The following is a 21,495-nucleotide window of genomic DNA, read 5'->3' on the forward strand; positions in this document are numbered from 1 at the left end:
TATGTAGATGGAATTTGGTAAACTTTTACCTCAACAACTAAATTATTATCAAATGAACCCTTTTAAGTTTAGAACATTGATTAAAGCTTATATGTATGTTTTTTTAGTCAATGTTATCACAAACTCAAAGATGTGAAAATAAATAATGAAAAAAAATAAACTTTATCAAAATAAAGTAAAAATTTTAAATACTAATAATAACAGTAATTTAAGTTAAATCGATAAATAAAAAACTAGTACTATTATTTTTGTGAATATACTAAACAATTACTTGTATTTGTTAGAAATATTTATAGAACCAAAACAAAAAGTTTTGGAAAACTACTCTCATGAAATTAAACGATGAAATAAAAAATCGCTCTCTTTTCTATTTGTGTGATCAACATTTTCAATTTCTATGTAAGCTAAATTTGATCACAAGCAAAAGATTGCAAAGTAGATGGGAAATTTGTGATATTTTTTAGAAATCAAAATAATAGTATATAAAAAATTCAACCAATCAAAAATTAATAATTATACAAATAAAAAGTTAGTCTTGATTGGAGCAAATATCATTTTTCCGTAATAAGGTTTTATATTGAATTCTCAACAAATTTGGCCTTTCTTCAACATGAATTTTCATAAAAAAAATGATAAATAAAAAATTTAAGAAAAATAATTTTACTTAATAAAATAAATTTATTTAACAAAATTGAAAAACAACGTACATCAAATACTAATTGGTTGAACATTGTGGAGATAACATTAATTACTAAGATGTCTTGATATAAAGAAAAAGACTTGAACAAATGAGTTGGAAGATAATATTTGTCCATCTTCTAAATCCTCATGATCAGCCCACCTTTCTCTTTGTCTGTTTCACAACCAAATTAAATTCAATTTCTACTCTTGTTTTTCTCAAATTAATCTTATTTTTCTTCTATTATTTCTTTTCTTCACCATTCCCCGCGCTTATTCGTCCATTAATGTTTCATATTTTGCTGCCAAAACAAGAAAACAAAATTAAATTCACTTAAATTTGGTGGGCATTTATTAGTTTTCTTCCCCATATTGGAAAAAAGTTTTCTTTAAGGTATGTTTTTCATGTTAGTTTTATTATAAAAATGGAATTTTTATGTACTTTTTATGAATCATCTGACTCAGAGCTAGGTGGATTTTTTATTTAGTTCCTTATTCACTTGGTTTTTTTGATTTTTATCACTCCTATGTTGTAAAAGTTTTGATTTTATACTTGTATGATGCTTGTTAGTTTAAATTTTCCTTTAAATGGAAGTGGGTTTTGTAATATTTCTTATTTTATGGTTGATTAGTTTGGAAATTTCTTTTCTTGGATGAGTTTGAAGTATATGGGATTACAATTTTGAATCTTGTAGCCTAGGTTAATAGCTACTTTTATTCTGTTTTACTTGGATTTTTTTGATGATTAGTTATGATACTTCTAGTTAGAGTGAATTATTTGATCTTTATGTTTAATTGCGTTATGTTTAACTAAGCATGAAAGGAAAACTTGTGATTGATCTTTCAGAAATTTTGTGAATTGTAGTGTTGGGTATTTGTTACAAATTGCCCAAGTGGAACTAACAATGACAAACTGCTGAAATTGATGCAGGAACAAGGAGTAGTTGTTCAATGTTTGGCCCAAAGAACACTAGTGAATTGTGATCTTGTAAACCCTAAAACTGAAACATGATAGTTAGGTTTGCTAGTGCGTTTTTTGTTGTATGTTCTAAATAATGTCTTAGATGATAGAGTATGTCACGTCGGCTTCTGGTTCCATATTGTTGGGATGGTTTATCTTAGATAAATTAAAAATGGCGTACACGCTTTACAACTTATTGGAGTCTTTCTTCCTTTTGCTATATGGATTTGGATGATATATATCCTTGACTTATGAAATGTGTGTATGTCGTGTTTTCCCGATAATATGCTGGCTTATCAAAGAATAAACTCAACCGTAACGTAAAATGATAGTTGTAGGGCCATAATATTCTTTGATCGGAGAATCTCTGTAGGTAAGGGGAAGAGGAAATTGATCCTTCTTATAGGAAGGAAAATCTGTGACCACTAGATTGTACATTTTCAGTGATGTTGGCGTTTATGTTCTGTTATTGAAAGCCCCTTTACATGACACTGACTGTTGCAAATTGATTTGGTGTATATAGGAGCAATATATATGTCAAATTTTCAGTGATTAAATTGCTAATAAGGGCTTTTAGTGATCATGCCAATCGATTCTTCCGATTCTCTCAAAATTTCGAGAGAGAAAAGAAGTTATTTAACTGAGGTAACAGCTTTCGACCCATGAATTTTTGATGCTCGAACTTTTGTTTTTCGGTTTTTGACCTTAACTTAGGTTCATTGGTATTCTTACATTAGGTTTGCGACATTGAAAAGCGGCTTTGGTCGTGTATTCACTCCAAAGGAGTGCTTCACAATAATGTTCAAGATCTATATCATAAGGCTTGTTGTTTATATGAGAAACTCTTCCTTAACAACAATGAACTAGGAGACCTTCAGAACATTGAGTATCTTTTATGGAGACTTCATTACAAGCACATTGATGAGTTCCGCAAGAGAATTACCCAAAACTCGGTTGAGGGTCAAAATAAGTTGGGAGCTACCAATCAAAAGAAGGTTGCAAATAAGGAAATAGTGGATGTAAACATCGAAGGTTTTAGATCATTTTTGTCGGAAGCAACTAAGTTTTATCAAGATTTAATAAGAAAAATTAAAACGTTCTATGGCCTTCTCGATGAGCCTTGGTTCTATAAGAACGATGGAGTTTCTGGCCGTATAGAATGGAAGGAATTGCATAAGTGCCAATTTGTTACTCACCGGCTTTGTATCTGTCTTGGGGATCTTGCTAGATATCAGGAACTCTATGAAAAGCCTAATAGTCAGCAAAGAAACTGGTGTGCTGCTGCAAGTTATTACTTGGAAGCAGCTAAAATTTACCCTGATGGTGGAAACCCCCAAAATCAGGTACTTGCATTTCTTCAATGTCTACCAAAAACAATCGAATACAACCTATTTGTTTTCACTAGTAAGTTGAAGTAGCCGACGTAGTGTCATATGATTCGTTGATATCCTTATAAAGTTCATAAAGCGAATTATGGTCAATTTTTTTGTCTATTTTTGAGCCATTTTGAGCGAAATGGAATTTAAAAAGCGAATTATGTGACACTAATCTGACCCCCAAACCTCATAGGTAGGAGTCATTTAATGACATTGGGGTAACAGATTGTTTTTGTTGTTAGTATTACCTCAAATGCATAACATATCACAAGAATGGTTTTCAGAATGTTATATATGTTCTTATTATGGTTTCTAGTTGGCAGTTCTCGCTACATATATTGGGGATGATTTCCTTGCTTTGTATCATTGTATAAGAAGTTTAGCTGTTAAAGAGCCGTTCCAAGACGCCTTGCAAAACCTTATATTACTGTTTGAAAGAGTAAGCTTTCCTCTTGTTCCATTGGAAGATACATTACCGATTCATTTTTTAGTCACCCTTTTTTTACTGTGTATATTGAAATTTACATCTATATGTTTCCCTATATGATATTGCAGAATAGGTCAATAAACATGATTTCCGAGTCAAGTGATGAGTATGATTTCTATAAGCCATCGGAGTGGATTTCCATCCCTAATAAGGCAGGAGCTTCTAGTGGCACTTTCTATAATACCAATACTCCAGAAGTAGCTGAGCGTGATCAATCTGAGCCAACTGATGTATGGACTCTTATTATCAGAACTTTTAGTTTCTTCTTCTTAGATCCCAGGTAAATATGCTGCCACATGAAGATTGTTTTGCATTGATATATAAATTTATTCTTGAATGATCAAGGAATTTTCATAGTTTTGTGCTATCTTTATTAGTTTATTGTGTTATATGACATCTTTAACATGTCTTTGACTGTTTTCTGGACTGTAATTGTATTTAACTGCTTATGGGAGTCATGTAGCTATTATTAGAAATGAGAGGTCATGACAATTTCTAGTTTGAAATCGTCTATAGAAATCGTTTAATTGCTTATGGGAATCTCTGAGTTGCCATTTCTAGAAAAAATTGTTTCTCAAGCATACTACGAATTAGTTAAAAGAATCATTTCTCCAAAATCTAGTTTTTTGACTAGTATTTTCACTCCTACGGTAGTCGAGGGTCTCACTGACTGCTAAACCTTATCTCTTTTGATAAGGGTATGGTCTACAGTCATCCAACTCTCCCCAGACCCTGATCATAGCTTTTATGAGTGGGATAGCGTATGATGATGACGATTTTCATCCCTGTCGTGTCCCATTTAAGAACATTTTAAACTAGGTTATTTAATGAGTACACAACTGCACAGAATGTGTGAATGAGTGCGTGAAAAGAGTTTGTCAATCTTCAAGCATTTTCATCTTACTCCCGATCAGAAAATTCTAATTTTCCTGGTTCTTTGATTGTGTTTCCCACAGTTCCTTGCAATTCCTACAACATTTTTTTGTGTATTTTGCAGTTTGGAAAGCTTCCCTTCGAGTTATGTTTCCACTCTAAAAGAATTGGAAGCATTATTGGCTCTACATGTGACCAAATTGAGCTCTGCATTAGAATCTTACCGAAATATGAACTTATCTAAGGCAGGTCCCTATCGAGCCCTACACATAATTTCCGTCCTCTTGTTCATCATCCACAACCTATCTGAAAATCCTGAACGGAGGATTCTCAAACCAATAAATGAAACACAGCAGTCCATGCTAGTAAAGTTAGCTTTGACTGTCACCTTCACGTTCATGGGCCGTTTTGTTGATCGATGTTTGAAGGGAAGCCCAGTGAGATACTTCCCTCTTTTACCCGCCTTACTCGTGTTTGTGGAGTGGCTGGTGGAGGCCGGTGATAAAGTAGATGTCGATGATGGGAAGTGTGAAAGTGCAAGGTGCTACTTCTTTGCCTCGTTTGTAGATCTCCTGAACCAACTTCGAGAAAACGAGGCAGAAATAACCTCTCTTAATCATATTGCATTATGGGAAGATTACGAATTGAGGGGATTCATACCGTTGTCCAAAACGCACGACTTGTTGGATTTTTCTCGTCACTGGGAAGAAGAAATTAACTACAAAATGAAGAATGAATACCGTGCCCATCGAATTGTTCAAGCAGCAACAAAGATCGCAAAAAGATCAGCTCTTAGTGCAAAGAAATGGCTCTTTTATGATGATCAGAGTAGAAAGTTTAGTACAACCGAGACAAAAGATAATGAAAAACAAGCTCCGTTAGAAGAAGAAGAAGACATTGTGTTTAAGCCTATCATTCGACATAATTCAGAACCAATACAAATCAAGGACCAACAAAAGACAACAGAAGGCTCCGATGATTCCTTAAGACGTTCCTCTTCAGTTCTCGTAGCACAAAATCGAGCTTTGATCAGCTCCTTAATTTCCACGTCTCCAACTCTATCTCCGAGTCCTAGCAAGCAACACACGCAAAATGAGCATCCGATAGCTGCTGGTCCACCATCACTTAGCTCATGGGTTCTAAACGGAGAGAATTTATCGGCTGAAAGAAAAAAGAATGGGGATGTGAACAGAAGTGTATTGAAACCGATCATGGAGATGGATTCTGACGATTTCATGAAACGTCTTTCTCTGTCTACTACTGACAGTTGTAGCAATGTTTCTGCAGTGGCATGCCCGCCTTCTTGTTCTGCCGCCTCACCACCTGCCTCGTTACAACCCAGTAATTCGGTTTGGTTAATCAGTGCACAGACTCCTCAACCAGCGAGTTTTGTTGGTTCACCGCGAGTGAATTTATCTTCATTTCCCTCGGACATTCCCCTAGCAAGCCCGAATTTTCCTAGCCTTATGGATCATTCTACACCATGGAGCAGTCCTCAGTTCCCAGATCAACAGGCTGCATCTCGACGTACCGATGGCTCGAATTTCAGTTCAAGTTTCAACCACTTCAACCCTTGGAATTCATCATCGAACGTCTATATGGAAAGCGCTCCACCATTGTTTCTTCCGAGCTCTTCACTTCTTCATGGGTTGCAAAATAATCAGCAACGACAAAGACCTTACGCTTTACCTGGAATGTCGGACATGAGGTCAGCGCCACAGCCACAGCCACAGCCACTTCTGCAGTACCTTGAGGAAAGAGAGTGGCAGCTGCAGCAAGAGTCGCCGTTTACAGGTTCTCCCTATATGCGTAACTGATATAGAACTCAAATCACGAGGAAATGCAAGATTTACTAATTAATAGAGTCGAGAGTCAACAATCCAGTATCCTGCACAAGTCAGGGTCTAGGGGGAGGAGGGTAACAGGCAGATTATACCTGTGCTCCCTCCAAGGAGAGGACAAGGAGAAAAGCGCGCACCCAATTTTACTAATTAATGCAAGATCTTATTTATGAGGTTTTCCTTAGTTTCTTGCACACTCTTACACATTGAGTGTTTACATTGTAAATGTGTTTGATAAATAAACTATTAAACTATAATCATGTACATATTTAACCTTCTCTTATCATATAATAGTATAAGTATGTGTATCATGGTACATGTGAACTTACGAGTTCATTTCTATCTGTTTGACGTGCATGTGAACTTTAGATTGTGATACAAACGACGGACAATAACATTCTATTATTCTAATGTTATTAAGTAACGTTCACTTGATCAAAATTAATTTTTATTAAATATCTTCCTAATAATTTATTTAGTTAATAGAAAATCATTAATATGGTTAGTTAATTAAGGCAACAACCAATACGGTAAAAGAAATTGAAATCATCTCTTATATCCATTAAGTGGAGCACACTATGGAAGCATTAGGGGTCCACTACTAGCACTTTGGAGAGTTCTCACAAATTATACATGTCCTCGTATTTTTCTTTTTAGCCCGCACTATAAAATTTGTTTTATATTTATATATTTGGTTATTTTTTAATTTTTATTCAAATATTTAATTTATATTATTATTTTATGTATTTAATTCACGTATTCAGCTCACTTTGCTTGGCTTCTGTCCTATTTGTATTGGGCTATATTATTAGTAAATCAGAACAATAAAGCGAAGCACAGAAAGTTATTCAATGAAGTGAGTGAACAGTAATTTCACAAAAAACGTGAATGAAAAGTAATTGCACAAATAACGTGGATGAATAGTAATGTCTAAAATTATTAGCACTTGTAATTGACTTGATCAAATTTTATTGGTTGACAATAGTCTTGAGAAAACTTAATTGTGCCGCATAAAAAGTACAATTATGTTTTGAATTACTACAATTTACAATAACCATTGCATATGAAAATTTCTATGTATATTACATCCATGTATGATTTATGATTGTAATTGATTAACATTTCATTGTAATATCATGATTAAATTAGTGATTAATCGTAAATAATTTTTATTATACGACACCTTAATATGAAATTAAAAGATAAAAAACAATAAGGAATTAAGTAAAAATTTAAAATATTTAATTTCTTTAGAGGATCTCTAGTCCTGACAAGCTCTAACTAAGATCTATTAGTGATAAAGATAAATTTAGAAAATAAATCGACGTAAAAGACGATGATGATGAGAATGAATAAAAATAATAAACTTTTAATTAAGAACTTTGGGGAAAGTTACATATTTATGTGTATGGTAATATTGTTTGAGTAAATTTTCTATAATTTTTATCCACCCTTATATAACTTAGGTGCATCTTTACTTTTTATGTATGCATTGTCCATATTATATGGAAGTAATGATAACATGTAAGGAGTATTACAATAATGATGTATTACAAATATGTGTTACAAGATAAATTTACATTATTTGTAATCCTTTGTATATGGCTTTCAACTCTTGTTGAATCACCAAGGAGACGATGAAGATATAGTTGCGACAATCAAAGAAGTCGCTCGGAAACTTGATATGAGTAGAAGGCGTTCATGCACTTTCCTATTGTGATATTTCTCCCACAAAGGTGCTTGGGATGATAAATGAAATTCACAATGAGATACAATCTACACAACAAAATCTTAGCACAAGAAAATTGCAATAGTAAATACAAGTGTTGTGATGAATTAAGAACTTTGATGATATTGAGAGTTAATTACTCTCTCAATATTATCTCATGAAAGGAAGAACAAGAATGGGAGTATTTTCAAGAGAAATAAGAAATGATATGGAGATGGGATGGAATGTCCCTTGGCATGCAACCTCTATTTATAGAGCTATGCATGAAACAATACAACCTTTTGAAACAAAAGTGTTTCACCAAACAAAGCTTATGAATCAAAGTAATGTTTCACCAAGCAAAGCTTACGAACCAAAGTAATGTTTCACCAAGCAAAGCTTATGAATCAAAGTGATGTTTCACTAAGCAAAGCTTATGAATCAAAATAATGATTCATCAAACAAAACTTATGAATCAAAGTAATGATTCATCAAATGCTTTGAGGCATTTAATTTGGACTTATAATATATTTATTTAAGTCCTATTACTATACTAAGTATGTAGTATATACAAATCTAGATTTTATATACTCTAAATGTTCAACAAGGAGAATGTTCCCTTCTTACCATGGGTGTGTGCGCAACATTTAGCATATATCGTAAATATAGATGTAGTATAAGTTAACAATTTATAACGATGAACCAACATAATAATAAACAAATGTCCCTATGTATGCTTCGATTAGTGTGAAATGATACTTACGTGAATTCATATAAAAGATTATAAGCATTAATTATGAAATTAATATCATTGAAAATTGAGTCTGATTTTAATTTGAATTAATATTTAAAATATAATTTAATTATTAAAATTTGGCACAAGTTAATCAAAGTTGTTTCAAGTTTGGGATGGATGTGGGTCTGAAAAAAGATATGAATAAATTAATTGAAATATATTTATTCATTTATTTTGCTCAAATTCAACTTAGATAATTAAGTTAAAAAAATACAAATCATAAAATTAGATTTGAATTTAAAATGAGCCTAATACAATAACTAGCTATACTAATACAATCCTTTATAACTAGGTAGGTCCACATAGTGTTACCTATAAATAAAACACCCTTTCCTTTAATTCTCTTCATCAACCATCTCCACATTGCTAAAAAAAACCAAGTGATATCACACCACAAATACTACTATGGCAAACATGATCTCTATGAAAAATTGGTCAATAAAAAAATTTGGTTTGCTCATACTTATGATTGTCACGGCGAGCATTTCAAGCGTAGTCGTTGATGGCGAAAACCATGACCATCAGTAACCGCAGCTGCTCTCACTAACAAATATGATGCTAGAAGGAACAGCAAGGGAATTTTATGATGGTACAAATATTAATATAGCTAGGTGCATCTCAGAAGGTAGTACTTGTAGTAGCACTAGCCAATGTTGCTCAGGGCTAATATGAAAAATATTCCACCCACTACCTGTTAGTCGTTGTGTATGGTGTCCTGGACCCGGAGACACTTGTGGGTTTTTAGATCCATGTTGCCCTGGCTACACTTGCCTTGCCTTTTTTAGTGGTACATGCAGTTATGACTTATAACGTACTGCCTTTGTGAGAATTTCGCCCATGCACCAATGTGTACGTTTGTGATCGTGTTTGAATAATGCATTAATATGCAACTTTTGTAACATTGTATTGTGTTGTTGTTAGTACCGAAGTTTGATCTTAAAAGTAGTGGTTTAGGGAGGTACTTTATATTATTGTCTGAACCATATGTTTATAAGATTATATCAATTATGTGCATGGGTGTGATTGTATAAATGTTGTTTAATTGTTTGCTATCTAGTTTATGAAAATAATGACATATTTATGTCAAATGTTGTTTGTTTTTTCGTGTTTAAATTATAAGAGTAATGTTTTATTTATGCAACTTATGTAACATTATATTGTATTGTTGTTGGTACATTTACACTATATTTGGATAACAATATTGAAAAGAAAATGGAGGGAAGGGGAAGGGAGGGAAGGGAAAGAAAGAGAAAAGAAATGTAAGGGAAGTTGCTCTTGTTTTATAGGAGGAAAAAGAAGAGAGATGAGAGTCTTCTCTTCAAATTTTTTCAACTTTAAAGAGATTGAAACCTTAACAAAAAGTATCTATCAAATCCTTCAAATTCCCTTTCCTTCCAATCCCTTCCCTTTCATTTTGCTATCCAAACAAGAGATTTTTGCTCCCTCCAAATCCTTCCTCTTCCTTTCCCTCCATTTCCTTCCATTCAAACACACCTTAAATCTTGGAGAAGACGCTTATATTGTCTCAATTATTATATATTAAGTGTACATCTCAAATTTCACATAAAAAAATAATCAGCTAATCTCTTAAGAGACCGTCTCTTACGCTTATATTGTCTTAAAGTCCAATCCATTAAAGATTAATGTCTACTTATTGTATTCTTAATGCCTATTTACATTATTCTTAATGCTTACTTACAATATCCTTAATGCCTACTTTTAATATCTTAAATATATACTTACATCATTCTTAATATTTACATACAATATGTTAAAAAATATATAATGAGCCGGCCCAATTAGAGATAATCAATCAAAAAGACCATCTCTCACAAGAATTTGTGAAAAATAATTTATGAATTAGTGAAATGCATTAATATGTGTATAGATATTTAATTGCAAATTAATTTGAGACTTTTAAGAAAGGTGTATAAAAACACAATTTCTTGTATAAGACGGTCTCATAGTGAGACATGTCTGATACTGGGTTGAAAAACCCAATATAGACTTCTTATTTTAAGGTCGTTTCACCGTGAGACGGTCTCATATAAGACGTGCTGAGGATGAGGCCCAACCCAAAGCGGATACTACTCCATATATTAGTGCTGGCGGGCCAAACAGTTATATAGTGATTGATCCGTTTCTTCCATAAAAAAAACAAATATTCCTGGAGTCCTTGAATTCTAAAGCCCTAGACTTCGGAAAACAATGGCAGAATCCATGGAAAAAAATCCATCAAACTTCGAAGATCTATCGTCTGTTCAAGCAGTTCTAGTCGGGGCAATAGCTCCAGGAGTCAATGTGAGTTCAATTTACATCAATATTCTTCGATACATACAATTTTTTAATTACTTTTATCATTGGTCATAATTCAAAAATGTCAAATTTAGTATGATTTTGCTAAAGATCAAATATTTTTTGCAGGCTCCAACATGGAGTACCCTAAAATTGGTGTTTATGATGTTGGGTATCAGTTTAATTCTGATGCTTGTTTTGGGATTTACTTATAGTGATTCTGCTTTGGTTCTTCATGCTGGGTTTCTTGTTTTCCTTGCTCTTACCCTCTTTTTTCTACTTAGCAGGTAATTTCCTTACTTTTTAGAGTGATTATCGTATGGGAAATCAGATTAAATAACATAGAAGTATACTGATGTGCAAATTGATTGTAAAAAGTGAAAACCCTAAAACTATTAACTGGATTTGAATCATATTTGATATTTGATGATCTTGTAATATCTGTTGTTTTTGTATGGCTGTTGATTTTGTTCTTTAAGTGAAAACCCTATACCTATGAATTGTTTGTGACAGCCATGATCGTGAGCAAAAAATCATTTCTCGTTGTGGTGCCCTCTAGAATTCACGACAAATACTAGAGTTGATCGATTGATTCATATAGCCGTGCCCAATCTTTTGGGATTAATGCTTTGCATTGTTGTTGTTTGTCTGTGAATTGAATATAAGTTCCATTGTACCATGACAAGGGTAAATTAGGTCTTTCTCGGGCCGAGAGTTTCATTAGCCGCAACCTCCTTATTTGCTTTGATAACGGTATGGTCGAGATTAATTATATGATACTTGGATAAATAGTATGTTTTCAAGAGATTGATTAGTGGATTGGTAGTTTGGTACTCAACAAGACAAGTTTCCCAGCTTGAAGTTCAATTCCAACTTTTCCTTGGCTCTTTTAATGTTAAGATTCTCTGATTATCATTTCAAGTCTTTGTAATTCTCTTACTTCAAGAAAGAAGTCGGGCGAATTGAATGATAAATTATTGATTTATTTCCTTATAAGAGTTTACAAAATGAATTTACTAGCATACGCCTTTTCAGGCTGAGAATGAGGGGTTTTGTTTTGTCCATGAAAAATTGTATCCTCTCAAGTTCAAGAAAACATGTCTTAGAGTTGCTAACACTTGTTGGATTTTTGCCAGGAAGCTTCTCTTTGGGATTCTGAAATTGATATCTTGGGGGGTGTCTTAAAGGCAGAGAAGGGGAAAAATATTTTTTTGGGGGGTGATCTAGACAGTTTGCAAGTCATTACTTAGGGGATAGAGGTTCATTTAACTAGTGTAATTGCTCATATTGTTTATTAATATGGCTTAGAGCTAATTGATCACCAAGATATCAATTCGTTATTGATGATTTACGTTTAGCTAATACTTCAAAAAGTTTGAATGTGATTAACAAGTCACAACTAACAAGTGTATACATTTTGTGTCTTAAGTGGACATCCTTTGAGGAGGGAACATTGTCTACTCCCTTCTTTGCCTAATTTCGTTGAGCTAGCCTGTGTTGTGATCTTAGTGACCTTGCTTTTGTTTGCTAACCTAAGTTTACTAATCCTAAACTTTTGAAAAGGATGTCAATGATTGAATACATGTATGGGTGTGCATTCGGGTCATCGTATAGGGTTTCACTTTCAAGTGAGTTTCGTACAATCAAGTATTTCATTTTATGTTCCTATTGTTTCAAATCGCTTCTGTTTCAAGTCCGTTCACTTTTGACCTACTAGGCCGTGACTGCTGGATACTCTTAAACAAAGTCTAACGCAAGGGGTGACATGACGAAAATAGTATAATGACAGCAGGGGGAAGAGGGGGGGCTAGTAAGGGACGATAGGCTTGTGCTACCATTTTGTTTATCACTGGAGAACGTTGTAGGATACGTAGGGAAGCAATGATGGACACACCTAAAGCATCAGATGAGCGACTTTCGGTGAGGGAGTTTGTCATGTGGTGATGGGTTCTCGGATGTTGGATTGCAACAAGACCCGTATGAGGCAACTCCTATGTCTATCTTGTGGACTGTGGTATTAATGCACATGTCTTGTGTTACTTATTTCTTGTGTTTAATTTGCACCATATTTTTTTTTTTGTCTATTTACACAAAAGTTATGTCCTTGAATTTTAACTATATTTGTCGTGCTATTAACTTGTGCTGTTTCCCTGCTTTGATCGGACCTTTCTCTGTCAATGTCGTGCTATATGGTGCTGACAACCTACTTACCTTTCTTATCCTCTCCTACCCTCCTCCCTCCATTCCTAGTTTGACTAATTTACTTAAAGTTATCTTCTGTTGTTTCAAATCTTTGCACAATTTGTACTACTTCACTGTCTTAATAATCTTCCCTGTTTGTCTTTTTCGCAGTTTTCTCGAACAGACTGGTTTAGTTTCAGTTGAACGTCAAATGCAGGAAATAGGCCTGGCACCAAAGGACTGCAAAACAAACCCCAAAACCGAGTGAATAAGAGTTTCAGTTCAATCACACACATAACAGTTTTAGAGCTAACACTTAAGAAAATCATGTTTCATCCAATTTTGATGTAATTACAGTACCGTACATAAAATTTTCTCATTGTAAAATTGCATAGAAGCTGAAAGGGCTTAACCGGTTGCCTTTTCGATGCTTTGCTTTCTTTTTGTCGTTGGATGTCATGTAACAGAAACACGAGGATCGTAGGCATTGGGTATGCTGTTGGCAAAGAGTCATGATGTCATGTAACAGAAGCTCGAATTCCATTTTTTATTCTACATTTAGGAAGTATGATACATAAATACATTGCGCCTTCAACGGTTTATTCTTTATAATACTTATAAAATAATCTCTCCTGTTGATTGTGAACATGGATGCCTGGTTTTCTCCTGTTATTGAAGTCAATGATTGTTAATGCTTTGGGTATGCTGTTGGCGAAGAGTCATTGAGGCTCAAAAAGACACGCAAAAAGTAAAGTGGATTCAAATAACATATTAATCATCTCGTTAAATTTGCTTATGAGGTTTCTTTACATTACTTTCAGAAGCATAAACACTACCTCAAAAACTTTAGCTCATCTAACCAAAGTGATCTACAAGATTACTTGAACAAAGCATTGATACTGCAATAAATTTACAATTAGATGTAACAAACAGTAGAATGGGTAATCAAGGAATCAACAGATATGCATATGGATGACTGTGAATCACTTCCAGAGTTCCTCCATTGGAATTCCACGCTCACGAGCCACATCACTAAACTGTTTCATAGTCTGTACTGCCAGAATTGTGGCTCTCGCATTGTTGAGGGCGTTGTTACTTCCTAGTTGCTTGCCTAACGCGTTCTCCACACCTGCCATTTCAAGCACGGTTCTGACTGCACCTCCAGCGATAACTCCTGTACCAGGTGCTGCAGGTCTAAGCATCACCCTTGCTGCCCCGTAGTCAGCCTCATTTCTGATAACAAAACAAATATATATCCCGTTTACAACAAACACATCAACGGTAGTCCAACATAAACTCAAAAAAAAAACACCCATGCATCATTTTTATTTTTTAAGCAATATATCAACATCTAAAGATAGCTTGGTAAAGAATCATGAGTTTGTCTAGTGGTTAACCTTAGGCCAGTTGCACCAAACCGCAAAAGGAACAAAACCACATAAGAAGATGTTAATACAATACCTGTGAGGAAACGTCAAATACTTTGTCATGGGCACAGTTATGACATTCCGACGAGCATCTGTGGCTGCTTTCTGGACTGCAGCTATTACCTCCTTGGCTTTACCAACTCCAACCCCAACTTGCCCCTTCTTGTCACCTACAACCACAATTGCCCTGAATCTCATGTGCTTGCCTCCCTTAACCACTTTAGTCACTCTTCTAACCTGCATTTCACCATAAACAACCATTTTAGTATACACTTACGGCCCGTTTGGTTAGTGGTACTAATGGTGGTAACGGGAATGATTTATAGTGTAAAATTTCATCAAAAATTTCATTTCATTCCCATGGTAATGAAACTCTGATCACAAATAAGTTCTTCTGTTTACAAATTTCCACTACCACCTAATACCACCTCTTCCGATGGTAATGCACGAAATAAATTTTATGAAGAAAATGAGATGATTGAAGTTGGAGAAGCATGGTCATCAAGGTAGCAAAGAGATTTTTCAACTAAAATTACAATAGTTTTTCATTCTTATTACCATCGTTTGTTACTACCTACCAAACGGACTGTTAATTTTTGTTATCGGTGATACATGAATAATAACAAAGTAACGGGAACTGTTTACAGTTGATAATGGAACGATTGACATATTTTTTAAACAAACACTTGGTAATGAAAACGGATCATGAATCTGTTTCTAGCCCACCATATTCCGTAGAGCTGTTTTAAAAAGACCTAATGACCTGATATTTACCAACGTTGGAGTCGAACCCAACTTAATTCGGCTTCAAAATGAATTTAAAATAATGTAAAAATCAAAATGAATAGATGACCCGATTTTCAACCGACCCAAAACACCTAATTCGAAATTAACCCGATAACCCGAATAAACAACTCTATTCCTCCGTTTAATTATACCCTTCTCAAGTTCATTTGCAAGAATGAGCAAAGAGGTACCAGCACCACTTACTATCAACCAAAAACTCATTAATCACTACCTAAACTAGAAAATTTGCGACCCAAAGCAACAAAAACTACCAAAATACAAACTATCTGAACTTTCCACATAACTTCGACACATTTGAGCTCAGAAACATAACATCAATTTCCAACTAATTCCTAAGTTCCAATTTAGTTGCAACATATCCTTTATAATTAATTTTTACTTAAAGAAACCTTAGAATTTAACCTAATATAATCCATCCAAGCCTATTTTAATGTACTGAAACCATGTATTTGATTCACTCACCACTGTTTCAGGGAATTCAAACAATCCAATCATGATTCACCCCTGTGATAAAGTTTTGATTCTCACCACCGACACGAAGGCTGATTCGCCTTCCCCTTTTGCATGTAGGAGATTATCCACAGGATATCAAGTCCTAATTTTAATCCTTCAATCCTAAAATTCAAATTTAGAGCAAAAAACCTATTTTTAACACTAGTAAAAAGTTTCTTGGACACAAATTAAATTCTTTCTAGTAGTAACAAATTAACAATCAGTTTGAATCCTGCAAAACCCACCTCCCAAAATTCAACTCCAGATACAATTAAAATTAATTATTGATAATACTTTACAAATTGGCATGGATAACAACTGCAAAAGGCTTCAAATCAGTAAATTTCAGTTCCAAATATGCATCTAAATATGATAGGGCATATAAAATTGACATATCCTTGACATGATACCAACATACATGATCATAACAGAATGACTCAAAAGATTCAGAAACCAAAATCATTGTCAGGATATGAGCTTAATGAATCCATACCTGAACAACATTCTCTTCAAAACCATCTCTAACTTTCTCTTTCTTGCCTTTAGAACCAAACCCAGATGATTTTTTAACCTTAGAATCCATGACATAAATATCATTCCCAAGAAAAGTTTCCCCACTATAAGCAGGACCATAAAGCTCTTCATAAGCTTTAGCAACATCCTCTTCAGACTCAAATGGAGGTTCATCAATGGCACGAGGTGGGATGAAACCTTCAGGTTTTTCAGGTGGGTTAAAGGTGATATCTTCATCTGGGTTTACTTCATCAAAGAAGGTTATGTCAATGTCAGGTTTGTTGCAGAAAGTGAGGCGAGTTTGAAAGGAACGAGTTAAGGAGAGGGAAATAAAGAAGGGTTTTAAGTCTGAGAAGGAGAGAAATGAAGTGGGTTTTGGGAATAGAGAAAAAGGGGGAATGTGGATTGAGAGTGAAGAAGAAGAGGAGGTTGTGTTGGATGATAATGGAGTAGTTGTCGCCATTGAAGACAGGAGATTGTCTTCTGAAGCTTTTGAGTATAGATGGGCTTATCCGAAGCTTTGCTGCGCAAAAGAGAACAATGTTTTTGTAAACCTTTTTCATGGCTTTAATTAATACTCCCTCCTATTCAGTTTATGTGTCACGGTTAGGTCAAGTCACTTTAATTGTTTCATTTTTATTTTTGATATGGGTTTTTGACTTTTATGCCATTAGTAGCTTTATCCTATTTTCAATTATACCCTCCATTATCCATACTAATTTTCCTCCCTTACATTAAAAACTCATAATCCACCCTCTTTTCTACCCTTAGGGTCCCACTTTTGACTCTCTTTAAAATCAGCGAAAAATCAAATGGGACTCTTAAGGTGAATAGAAGGGGGTAATAATAATAATAATAATAATAATAATAATAATAATATAATAATAATAATAATGTATCATTATTATTAGGGATATTATCAATGGTACTCTTGTACTATAGCAGTATATCAATGGCACCCCAGTTAATTTCAATGGTACCCCCAACTATATGCTAATTACAACCGTGACACTATTCATTATTTTTCCGTTAAGTTGCCGTTAAATCTCCGATTTGACCTAACCATTGTTAGTTTCTTCTTCTTCCCTTTTTCCTTTCCTCTTCCTACTCTCCTTCTATGGCTGCTTCATCTCAAGCCCGACAATGATCAACTCGAATATGCAGAAAGTACCAGTTGTTTCCTCCACTCCTCCCAACGTCTTCCTTCTTAATTCCCCCTCTTAATATATACTCTTCTCTTCTTCCTTACTCCAATCTTTTACCACTTTCTTCTTTCTCTATCTTCCTCTGTTTTTTCCATCATTAATCAAGCTTTGAGCTTTCTCATTAGCTGACTATGAAACCCTAACCCACTGAAACCCACTTGTAAAACTGAAAATTTAGCTTAATGAAACTTTACCCACATAAAATAAAGTAACTTTGCTCTATATTATTGCTCTTTCCTTCAATAAAGCAACTGGAAATTCATTATCAAGTTTGAATCTATCCTTTAATTTATTGGATTCTCCTAAGGATTTGAAAGGGGCTCATTTTGAGCTTTCTCTCAAAACTTTGGATGTTTCTTTAAATCATTTATCTAGGCAACAAGTTTTTCCATGGGTGTTCTCTCAAGGTTGTGAGAAGTTAACCCACTTAGCTTTAAAGAGGAATAAGTTACAAGGAACATTTTCTCTTAATGGGTGTTCTAATTTAGAGTATTTGGATCTTTCTTCTAATAATATATCAAGTTCCATACTAAATTTTGCGGAAAATTGTCCTAATTTGAAGTACCTTGATTTATCTTCAAATAAATTTAATGGAAGAATTGATGATAATGTACTTGTTGGGTGTATCAGTTTGAGCTTCTTGAATGTCTCTGGAACAACTCGTTTTATGGTGAAAATTTCACCTGATGAAGCAGCCATGGAAGGAGAGAAGGAAGAGGAGAGGGAAACTAACCATGGTTAGGTCAAATTCGAGATTTAACGACAACTTAACGGAAAAATAATTAATAGTGTCACGATTGTAATTAGCATATAGTTGGGGGTACCATTGAAATTAACTGGGTTACCATTGATATATTGCTATAGTACAGGGTAGGGCTGGCAAAAGCTGACCCGACCTGCTAACCTGATCTGAAACCGACCCGAAATTAGCGGGTTTGGGTTTAGATTTTTGACCCAATTAATTAAATGGGTCAACCCGACCTGATCTGTTTATTAAATGGGTTAGGTTCAGGTTGAATATTTAAACCCGAAAAAAACCTGTTTAACCCATTTATTAAATGGGTCAATTAGGTCAGGTCGACCCATATTTAACCCATTATACTAGATGAGTGATGACACATTTATTAAATGGAATCACAGCCGTTGGATTTTGTTTGGCCTTGATCTAACCGTTGATTAATTTCCTATATAAACTAACCCTACCCACTCCTAACCCTAATCTCTTTCTTTACCCGTTCATTGCCCTTTCCGGCTTTCCCCCTCTCTCTCATTCTCTCTTTCTCTAACCAATCTCAGAAAACTCAAACTCTTTGGCTTTGTTTGTGATTTCAATTCTTTGGCTTTGAATCTGATTTCATTTCTTTGGTTTTCTTTCACTATATTTGACGAAAAGAGGGATTAGATCTGGTTTCGTTTCTGATCTTTGGTTTTGTATTTGGTTAAAGCTTTACATCTGGGTTTTCCGAAATTTCTCTAGTTTATTTTAATTTGATTATGATTTTGATTATGTTATTTTTTTGATTTTGTTTTTGGTTTGTTTTAAATTCCGAAAAGGAGGATCTGGTTCTAGTAGTTGATGAGATCTGTTTTGATTAATGATTCTCTTGCATGTTCTTATTTTGATATTGATTTTGATTTTGATGAGATCTGGTTTCATCCATTACTGTAATCTTTGTGTAATCTGTGTTAATACTGTGTTGATTTTGATTTTGTTTTACTAAACTGGTAATATTTTCTGTTTTGATTTTGATTTTACTCCATTTTTCTTTATTTACTCTATTTTTTGGTTTTTTGAGTGCTGCTTGCTGCTTCTCTGTGCTTGCTGCTTGCTGCTTCTATGCGACTTTTTTTTCTATTTACTCTATTTTTTTCTGATTTGGATTGTGTTCGATTTTTCTGATTTTTCAGTTCAATCTTCCTGATCTTCAATTCAAGCTTGTACTGTGTTCGATTTTCAACTCCATTAATGGATGAAAGTATGTTTACTGTGTTCCATTAATGGATGAAGCTTGTAATATTTTACAGTGTTAGCCATAAATTAGTTTTTATGTTGTAATTTTGTAATATTGTAATATTGTAATATTGTAATTTTTATGTTGTAATTTTGTAATATTGTAATTTTGTAGTATTGTAATTTTTGGGTCAAATGGGTCAAATGACCTGAATTATATGGGTTCAATGACCTGAAAAAAAAAAGCAGGTTAAATGGGTCATTAGCAGGTTGACCCGACCTGTAACAGATCAGGTCAGGGTTTCAATTTTTGACCCATTTAATTAAATGGGTCAGGTTCAGGTCAAGGGTCTGTTGACCCATTTATATATGACCCGAACCTGAAAACGACCCAACCCGACCTGTTTGACACCCCTAATACAGGGGTACCATTGATAATATCTCTTATTATTATTACTATTATTATTATTATTATTATTAATGATCAGGATAAATAAAGAGGGACAATATGTGAGAATTTAACGTAGAATCAATCTTGAAACTTAAAGTGATGGAGTATTTATTTTTGACCCAAGTCATTACTCGATCCTCGAACGTCTTAAGGTATATTAAAAACCTAGAATGCAGTTTCAAAAATAAAGTATATTAAAAAACTAGAATGGAGTTTGAAAAATAAAATATTGGTTTTATTTTTTTTTGTCCATTTTAAGTTTTTTCAATTTTTGAGAGAGAATTTAAATTTGATTTTTGAAGTATATATTCATGTAGGATCTTGATAGATTCGTCTTAATGCAAAGAATTTTAATATTTAATCTTTACAATTTTTGATTATGCGTACCATGAGATATCGAAGCTTAAAGTTTGCTTTGAAATACGTAAAAAAGCAAAGTGGACGAACAAAAAGGAACGAATGAAGTATTTTATAAATTTAAAATAAAGCTTAGTGTTCGAGTCCGGTCTAGATGTTGGATCTGGGTTCGGGTCTAGGTTCAAGGGTTTGGACCAGGACACAGACCCGTCAAGTATTTTTTGGATCCAAATCCAATAGGTGTCAAAAAATAAAACTTAAACCCTTAAAAAAAGACAGATCCAAAACAGGTCCAACAAAATCTTAGACGCATGATCATCCCCATCTCTCACTCTTGCCATTGCCAAAGTAGGGTTGCCATTGCCAAAGTTGAATTATGATATGACTTTTAACCTATCAAAGAAATTCAAGATGGGTTGAATTATTTGAATACTCATTATAGCTAATTTTGATAGAAAATAGCTAATGACTAATTCACTGTTTTGTTCAACCGATTAAATTAGCTAAAATAAGTTACTACACCTAGTATTTTTCGTTCCGATCTAAATAAGATTAATACGTTACTACATGTAGTATTTTTCGTTCCGATCTAAATAAGATTAATACATTAGTACACGTAGTATTTTTTTTCTAAGTATTTTAGAAGGATGACATTTTTTGGGTGATCATATCACCTGTAATTAAAGGCTATAGCCTATGCTATGTACTCCAGGCTAATTAATGTTCCTCAAGAAGGAAGACCATAGGTCAAATAAATTTAACCATAATTTTTTCCAAGTAAACAAAAAGGCTCTTATTTATACTTCTATATTCATATTCATTCATATTCATATGATGTATATGAATAATTATAATAGTAATTAAGAATGTAATAAAGTTTAGTTGAAGCTAAGTGTAAATTAAATTAAATCCAAGCATAAATAATTAATCCAGTCTAGCTGAATTCTGTAACAGAAAAACTCTTATTAAACCAAAAAACCAATCATCTTCCAATCTCTTGTGTATATAAATCAACCTCAAATCCACCCAATTATCAATTTCTTCATCATTGGCCTTCATTCAATTCAAAATCATAATCATAATCATAATCATAATC

General features: G+C 33.8%; 3 protein-coding genes across 3 annotated transcripts; 2 read left to right on the plus strand and 1 right to left on the minus strand.

Annotated features, from left to right (window-relative positions):
• The first annotated feature begins 770 nt into the window (after positions 1–770).
• Positions 771–6,534, plus strand: LOC130815923 (nonsense-mediated mRNA decay factor SMG7-like). Its single transcript, XM_057682457.1, has 6 exons — positions 771–1,072; positions 2,163–2,284; positions 2,377–2,982; positions 3,332–3,454; positions 3,571–3,782; positions 4,500–6,534. The coding sequence occupies exons 2-6, from the start codon at positions 2,222–2,224 to the stop codon at positions 6,190–6,192; spliced, it is 2,697 nt and encodes an 898-aa protein (XP_057538440.1). The 5' UTR covers positions 771–1,072; positions 2,163–2,221; the 3' UTR covers positions 6,193–6,534.
• A 4,319-nt stretch (positions 6,535–10,853) lies between these two features.
• On the plus strand, positions 10,854–13,777 carry LOC130815926 (uncharacterized). Its single transcript, XM_057682459.1, has 3 exons — positions 10,854–11,021; positions 11,145–11,302; positions 13,368–13,777. Exons 1-3 carry the CDS (start codon positions 10,929–10,931, stop codon positions 13,462–13,464), a joined length of 348 nt encoding a protein of 115 aa, XP_057538442.1. The 5' UTR covers positions 10,854–10,928; the 3' UTR covers positions 13,465–13,777.
• Positions 13,778–13,932: 155 nt separating this feature from the next.
• Positions 13,933–16,971, minus strand: LOC130815925 (30S ribosomal protein S5, chloroplastic-like). Its single transcript, XM_057682458.1, has 3 exons — positions 16,416–16,971; positions 14,658–14,860; positions 13,933–14,429 (listed from the first exon to the last, which is right to left on the minus strand). The coding sequence occupies exons 1-3, from the start codon at positions 16,896–16,898 to the stop codon at positions 14,180–14,182; spliced, it is 936 nt and encodes a 311-aa protein (XP_057538441.1). The 5' UTR covers positions 16,899–16,971; the 3' UTR covers positions 13,933–14,179.
• Positions 16,972–21,495: the final 4,524 nt, after the last annotated feature.

The sequence above is a fragment of the Amaranthus tricolor genome, chromosome 6 (genome assembly GCF_026212465.1).
Source record: "Amaranthus tricolor cultivar Red isolate AtriRed21 chromosome 6, ASM2621246v1, whole genome shotgun sequence".
Lineage (NCBI taxonomy): Eukaryota > Viridiplantae > Streptophyta > Magnoliopsida > Caryophyllales > Amaranthaceae > Amaranthus > Amaranthus tricolor.